Source organism: Vanessa cardui, chromosome 23 (genome assembly GCF_905220365.1).
Source record: "Vanessa cardui chromosome 23, ilVanCard2.1, whole genome shotgun sequence".
Classification (NCBI taxonomy): Eukaryota; Metazoa; Arthropoda; class Insecta; order Lepidoptera; family Nymphalidae; genus Vanessa; species Vanessa cardui.
This window is the reverse complement of record NC_061145.1, coordinates 9,376,516-9,384,652: the sequence shown is the minus strand read 5'-3', so window position 1 is coordinate 9,384,652 and position 8,137 is coordinate 9,376,516. Positions and strand designations below refer to the sequence as shown.

The 8,137-nt window shown below is 31.3% G+C and overlaps 1 protein-coding gene across 1 annotated transcript in view; it reads right to left on the bottom strand.

The window, feature by feature from the left end:
- Nucleotides 1-4,921: 4,921 nt before the first annotated feature.
- LOC124539763 (large neutral amino acids transporter small subunit 1) overlaps nucleotides 4,922-8,137 on the bottom strand; it is a 41,812-nt gene continuing 38,596 nt past the window's right edge. Inside the window, exons 12-13 of the mRNA XM_047117110.1 lie at nucleotides 6,216-6,271; nucleotides 4,922-5,672 (exon numbers count right to left, since the gene is read on the bottom strand). Of these exons, the coding sequence (XP_046973066.1) occupies nucleotides 5,670-5,672; nucleotides 6,216-6,271 (59 nt within the window). The 3' untranslated portion in view covers nucleotides 4,922-5,669. The remainder of the gene's footprint in view (nucleotides 5,673-6,215; nucleotides 6,272-8,137) is intronic.

Sequence of the window (8,137 nt, the reverse complement as noted above, 5' to 3'; positions counted from 1 at the left end):
TACTATTTACGAAGCTCGTTCTCCAAATGATGGCTTTTGTTATATATGGTCGGAAATAGATGGAAAAAAAGGAAGTGCTGAGGTAGGAACAGCTTCATATCTATGGATAAAACGTTTGCCATTAAAAGTAACAGAGATATCAATATTTTCTGATACCTGCGGGGGGCAAAACCGCAACCAATATCTGTTATGCTTGCTTCTTTATTTGGTGCAGACAACACACCTCGAAGTTATAGAGCACAAATATCTAGAGCCTGGACACACTCACATGGAAGTGGACAGTATGCAAAGCGCGATTGAACATCAAATGCGACATATGCCAGTGCTGTCAATGATAGATCTTTGTAATGTCATAAGACTAGCGAGGTCAAGCAGAAATAAAAAGCAAAGTATCGCCAAGAAACCATATGAACCTATAGTGATGGAAAATACTGATATTTTGGACTTAAAAGATTTAAAAGAAAATTTATTACAAAATCGATTAGTTTCTACTGATGGGGAAAAAATGCAGTGGCTGAAAGTAAAATGTTTTAGGTTTGAGAAAGCAACACCCAACATCGTTAAATATCGCTATGATTACACATCCGAATATAAGGAAGTGAACATCATCATGAAGTCCATTTGCTGATAGTCAGGCAGGTAGTCAAAACATTAATCTACGAAAGCGCAAACATAACAAAGACACCGTGCACCGTGAATTTGACTATAATACTTACACTCTGAAGAAAGCCTAAAAAAAAGTTAGCTATCACAAAAGCCAAAAAAAGGGATTTACTCAAAATGTGCAAAGAAAAAATCATACCCTCTGAACTACATCATTGGTACCAGAACTTACCAGAGAAAGAAGGACAAGACTTTTTGCCAGAAGAAGAATACTCAGATAGAGAAGATGTCGAAGAGTAACAAAGGCGTGTACTGACTGTTTTTACGAAGTTCCTACTTTAAGACTGATTGATTTATGATAAAAAAAATTATATTGATATTTTATTTTAGGTTTTTAATACTTTGTTATTTGTTTCCATTCCTTACCGAAACTAGATTATTTTCGTTGTACTGGTTCATTATTACTTGAAGACTTGTGTTTTAATTTCCAAAGAATTAGGGTATTTAGAATAAAATACAAATTTGTGCGGAGGCTGATCAATAAATAAATAAATAAATATAGAACTTAATATTAACAAACTTACATGTCAAAGATATACTATTAATTTACTGCCAAGGTTTGTGTTTATGCGAAATTGTTATAAAATTTTTTTTTTGCTTTAGGAGTTAATTTTGGTTTATTTTTATTAAGCAATATTGTGATTTTTTGCCATAACAAATAATATTCTTATAAAAACGAAGCCTATTATTTTATTTTGAAATTTTAGTTCAGAAAATGATAAGTTAAGATAAGTGATAAATTGTTTTTGGCAAGATGTCATTAACTTGTATTTTTAGCTTTTAAAAAAAAAGTTCTATGTTTAAAAAAATTATTCTTGTTTATTTCAATAACAATAAATATAACACTACTTCTCTGCTTGTTTTTTCTTTGTTCCTATCTCATTTCACATCGAAATTGTATATCGAAGTTTGAAAAAGTTCATTAATTGATTACTCATTATTTTACTTTGGTCACTTAATGAATTCTTGCAATAAGCCGACGTAATAGTTTAGCCAGCTAATGTATTTACATACTGACTCAATTACTAGTACTGGCAAGCACTAAATTCTATACTTGCTGAGGAATTTATGTAAAAAATAACATGATATGGTGAAGTGCCTAAAACCTAACCTTTCTACAGATGTGTTAAGGTTAAATTTCCATCCACTTCTTGCAATACTCAAATGGGAAGTATTATTAAAAAATCAGTAGTTGATGTAATATTACTGTAGGACGTAATATTTCATTGAACAATATAAAAGAGGAGATAAGTAAATGGAAATTATATGTATCAATATATTTATTTAACAGCTATAAAATCTTATAATTATTTATCAACACAGTCAACTCTTCTTCATCAAGCTTAGTAATAGTTTAGTGTCATTTATTTGAGTCTTCTGTCTTTTCTTTTGCTTTTCGACGGGTTTTGACTTTGGTTTTTTTACTTGAGCTTCTACAGGCTTTTTCTTTGCTTTCTCGGGTTTTTTAAATAATTTTTGTAAAACGATATCAGTCTTCGATATATTTTGAACAAGAGAATCACTTTTCGCTGTTTCTTTTAAAAGTACTTCCTTCTGAAATGTTACCTTTTTCTCTGCGTTAAGTTTTTTTTTTAACACTTTGTTAGAGGCGTTACTTGGGCTACTGTTCTGCTTTTTAGCAAGTTTATTGAGAGCTTTTAGCTTACTTTTTCCGAATTTCACCATTATTATTGTATTTTAATGGAAGTATTCCTGATAAAAATAAACAGGCTTCAATCAAGTCACAAAACATGCGACAGTTGACAGTGACAAATGACAGCATCAAAATTTAATAGTGAGGGGTGACCCAATGTAATGTAGAAGTAAAGGCTATAGGCACCGTGCGTAGCGATGACTCTGCCATCTCGTGACTCATATTCAAAACTTTTATCCTCGATGTCAGAAATTCTACTGTCAAACCACGAAAAAAAATTCTGAATTTTCGTGTTAATTTTTGTTAATTTGAGCTATCGAAATGTATTGTTGTAGTTCTGGATGCTGTAAAACATCGAAAAACAACTTTAAGGGTGTAAAATTTTACTGTCACTCCTTTATCATAACCCAGTAATTGTCGTACGGTTTGCCCCATTCTTGTGCGTAATTAGTTTTCGATTCTGCACCTTCTGCAGAATTCACGTAATAGACTAAGGCACAGACGTGCTTACATTGTCCTGATAGACCTTCCCTGCATTGACAAATTGCAACTTTAATGTTCCAATTATTTGTTATAATCTAATTATTTGTTATTGCTATATGAAAAAAGAGGGATAAAATAAAAATAATGGTTTTCAAACAATTAATTTTAAAAAGTACTTACTGTTATCTTAACATCATATACATTTGAAATTTTTGTCTCAGCAACAATTTTTCCAGTTAATATTGTTTCTTGTTCTTGGCCAACTGTTTCTGTGACATCGAAAACATGTCCTGACTCGAATAGCTTTTTGCTTTTAATACATTTTGTCCCTGCTGCCGATCGTTGTTTATTGGTTAAAAACTATATTTTATAATTTTAATTATAAAATATCATATAATATAATCATTGTAAAATCATATTTACAGACTTGACAGCTGCCAGTCTGCACTAATGTGCCTGGGAAGTTTCTGTTTTTACTCGCACGGTGTCTCTAGTGTTGGGATTATAACGCCCTCTATTGTTTCTGCACGGTGCCTATTCCAATCGAAGAAAGAATACAGATAAACAAACTTAAGATACCACTGGTTCAGAAATACAGTCATGTCAGTTAAATACGATAATTTATACTTTTTTAAATGAGGAGTCCACTGAAGTCAATGCAATGCAATGGAATCCAATGCTATTCCTAAAAACACCGTAGTATCGGCTACATCAAGACGGCCACCGCTTAAAGTTGTATTATAATTTTGTTTTGTAACATTGGGTAAGATAAAAACTGCACATTTTGTTTTTAAGAAGATTTAAAACTAAATTATTTACTGTAAACCAATTGTGTATCTACGATAATGCACCGTTCCCATCGTCAGAGTCACTTTTTTTCCTGTACACCATGAAAATTAGTGAAGTATCGTCAGCAAACAATATATCACAAATACCTTTAACACAGTAAGGAAGATCATTTATAAATACTAGAAATAGAAAGGAACCAAACAATGTATCCTTGTGGAACAACCGTTTTTAATGAAGATTCAGAGAACTTTATTCCATTAATGTAATTAGATGTCAAATGTTAATTTTGTTTTTGGTAAATATTTATCATATTAATTAGATAGCGCTTCTGGAGTTAGAAGAGCATATTCTGAGGAATGCGCTATTAGTTGGTAAAGTAAAAAGGATTTTTTAAGAAAACTATGATATCCTTCTTCAAGGGCACTTTTTTGAAATGACACTGTTAATTATAATTTGTTAAAGTTCTATTCTGATTTTTATTGGAATTTTTTATCACATATATTTCGGTAGATATATAGACCATATATTCGGGTTTCCTTACCTCTTTACTATGAAATGATAAAATGCTGTCAATCACTGTAAACTGGAAAAGCAAAATAGGGAAAGCTAGTTAACTATATTGATCTGTTTAGATTTGAATAAAATTACTCATTTTTTTATGATTATATGGAATTCCTGAATATTTGATGAAGTCGTTTATTATATATACACTTAAGTATAAGCTTGCAAACATGTCGTCAGGGCACAGAAATCATAATTAAAAGAGGAGGAAATTAGATGTTAATTAAAAAAAACATTTTTTATTGAATAATTTATTATTGTCATATTGCGTCTGTAATATAACGCAGAGCGCGTAACAGAAACAACGACACACAACATTTTTTTTTAGACATTCCTATAATTTATTTCTTGTCACATTATATCGTAATAAAAAAGAAATTATAAATTACATTATAAAATTAATTATTTTAAAATGAGCAAATAAATGCAACACACAATTTAGTTCTGTGGAAGTTATTGTTAAAAAAAATAATCTAATTACAAATATTTACAGCTTTAGCACGTAATGTTAATTTTAAACATAAAAAGAAAGAGATTACATTCTATAATTCGAATATTGGCAGTTAAAATTGGAATGTTCGAGTATGATTTCTTTTATACAAAAAAAAAAAAACGAAACTTATAAGAAAAATTATACAAAATATAGCTACTTAAGAAATAATTAACAAAATAAGTTGATACATGATAATCGAAATTTCTTTGGAAATGACAACAAAAACACAGCCTATTTGTCAAAAAAAGAACTCGATTTGTGCATATCGTTTTTTTTTAAATATTTTTATTTGGCTCAAAGTTTTAACATCTACACGCATACAGACAACGTATATAATCTAACTACATAAAAAAGCTACTTGCCTTAGATTTTAAGAAATATTGTCTTTGATAGGATTTGAATACAACGAAAGAAAAATTTAAAAAAATATTTGCATTTTTTTTTAATATGTAGAAAACTTATTTGAAAAAGCTTTTTTTATATATATATAACACGATTCCAAAAAGTTAACAACAGGTTATTTTTTACAGATAATATTACTATATTACTGTTGTATAAATTCTTTTCATTTTTTCTTATTTAAGTTCTCGTCATAGAGAGAGATTCTATTATTTATGATATTTTCTATGACATCGTTTTTGGAACACTTTACAGATGACATTTTTAAAGTAGTAGACAGTTAGACACACTCATTTCAATTGAATGAAAATTGTTCAAGAATTATTTGTTACAATATGTATATACTTGTTCGTTTAATAAAAAATGTTTTACATTTATAGCTGAATTTTGGAAGCTTTCGAATGATTTGCCAAATAAAAAAAAATCACGTCTACTATTGAGTTAAACTCTAATGGAAGCATGCCTAAATGCTCTTAACGTACACAATACACAATATGTATATATCCTTGAAACCGAGTATTAGACATACAAAAAGTTACTAACATGAAATAACACCTTAACTAAATACTGCATGAATTTTCGTTTCGGATATGTCTTGGCATAATCCGTTGGTCCTTCGCGTTTCATTCACTGAAAAAAAAGTACAGCTATTAGTTTGCTATCTTGAGATACAGATTAAATTATTAGCTATGATTAATGCACGGCAGATAAATAAATTAACAATTTTGGTTATTTTGACATTATAATTTAAAACATGCTAGTAAATATAATAAATATTTCGTACAAATTTTAATAATTATTTAGATTCTGCTTCTATAAGTCGTTCTTTTCCTCTTAGAATCTTTCTTCCTTTGGATTTTGGAATATAGTAAAAGTATATTAGCACAGTTTTTACAGAAAAGTGTGGTAAGTTTAACGAACGCGTAATAATAACCATTGAATTTTCATGTGCAAAATGTGTTTATAATTCATCTCGCACTCAGCGGCGGAAAATATCGTGAGGAAATATGCATGTGACTAATTTTAAGGAAATTTTGCCACATGTGTACGCGCATTTGAGCAGACTCGTGGAATATGATCCAAACCTTCTCCTCAAAGGGAGAGGAGGTTTTAGCCCAGCAGTGGTAAATTTACAGGCTGTTGTTATAATATTGTAGAGTCAGTTATCTGTACCTTTGTTTTTGGTCGAACGGACAGCGTTAATTTTTGCATCAAGCGCGTTGCAGCATCTGGGAATAAAGAAAATATATTCATTAAAAAAATACATTTCATTTTCAACAATTACATATACGGTCCTGCCAGATGTAATACCATCTAGTTTCATATATTTTTTAATAATATTGGTTGCTTCGATCTAGTGCCTAGATATAAGGCTGCAGATCTCGGAGTTTTGAGTTTGAATTGGTAACAGATCGGTAAACCGTGAATGTTTCTGTCAAAAAAATCTCCATAATAGATGTATACGTAGCAAGTAAAGTAGTTTGTCCTGCACCTGACGTCTTTTCGGCCGTGTCAGATTTGCTGTCTCACCGCATTAAGAGAGTGTGAATATAGAGTTCAACTGTGGCCGAGACACCGTGTTGTGGTCTCCCCTGAGTTTGGATGCATTGGACGAAACCAGTCAGGACGAGATCACTCAATCATCAATATATGTATAGTTCTTGCAATCTACGAGTGCGCGTCGCCCTTAGTTGTATGAGTGACCAATCTGTATACGCGTCAATGTAGGCGTAAAAGCGACCGTGCGTACAGTTAGCAATCAAAAATCCATAAATTAATTATGGATATTACCTATTTTTATATTTTAAAAATATTTTTTTTATTTATTTATTAGGAGTGGTCAAAATGAAAAATAAACAAAAGCGTTAAAATAACTATTAATTTACATTAATAATAATAAATAATTACAGGTAGAAAATTAAAATATACACAAAATAAACAGTTCGTTCAGTTATTATTAATAGCAAAATAACAACAACAACAATAGCCTGTAAATTCCCACTGCTGGGCTAAAGGCATCCTCTCCCTTTGAGAAGAAGGTTTTGGAACATATTCCACCACGCTGTTCCAATGCGAGTTGGTGGAATACACATGTGGCAGATTTTCTATGAAATTTGTCACATGCACGTTTCCTTACGATGTTTTCCTTCACCGCTGAGCACGAGATGAATTATAAAGACACATTAAGCACATGAATCAGCGGTGCTTGCCTGTGTTCGAACCCGCAATCATCGGTTAAGATGCACGCATTCTAACCACTGGGCCATCTCGACTCCCCCTGGACCATCTCGACTAATAACAAAATAATTTAAATTATATTACTATTTTCATCAAACATTTCTATCCTGTCGCTGTCATCATTTTCACTTTCATTGTCGCTGTCATCATCTTCACTTACATTTATAATAAACTGGAAATCATAGTCGAAATACTTCATGTATTCTGTTTCAATTTTTTCAACGTGCTTGCATGTATTTCGCCAGGTGGTTTGGTCTATATTATTTATGCATTCATCTATTAAATTTTGAACAACGGTCATGGTTTGGCCTATATTTTTTGAGGCAATTTGGTTTTTTATAATACCCCATATATTTTCAATCGGGTTAAGCTCTGGGTGATACGGAGGGAGTCTTAAGATTTCGAAACCTTTTTTTCTTATAAAGTCATCTATTTTAAATGTTATTAAACGGTCCTTGTTCTTTTTAATTAAATCATACAGTTCTACTTTTTTAAAACGATTATCAAATGAGATGCCATTCTCTGTCAGCCACTTTTGCATTTCCCCTTTACTGGAATTAGAGGTCGGTATTTTGCTGCTTCGAGTATTGTGATAAGAAGCGTTGTCCATAACAATAACTGACTTCTCAGGTAAGTTTGGCAATAACTTTTCATTAAGCCATTTTGTATAATTATCATGATTCATGTTTGAATGATAATCTCCTGATGTAGATGCAGCTTTGTAGACTAGCGAAGCATTAGGCACAAAACCGTCGCTGCTGCCTGCATGCACTACAATAAAGCGGCTTCCTGTGCTCAGTTTCTTTGTAAACTGTTTATTGCCTTTGGGGTCATTGTTTTGAGGCAACCAGGTGTTT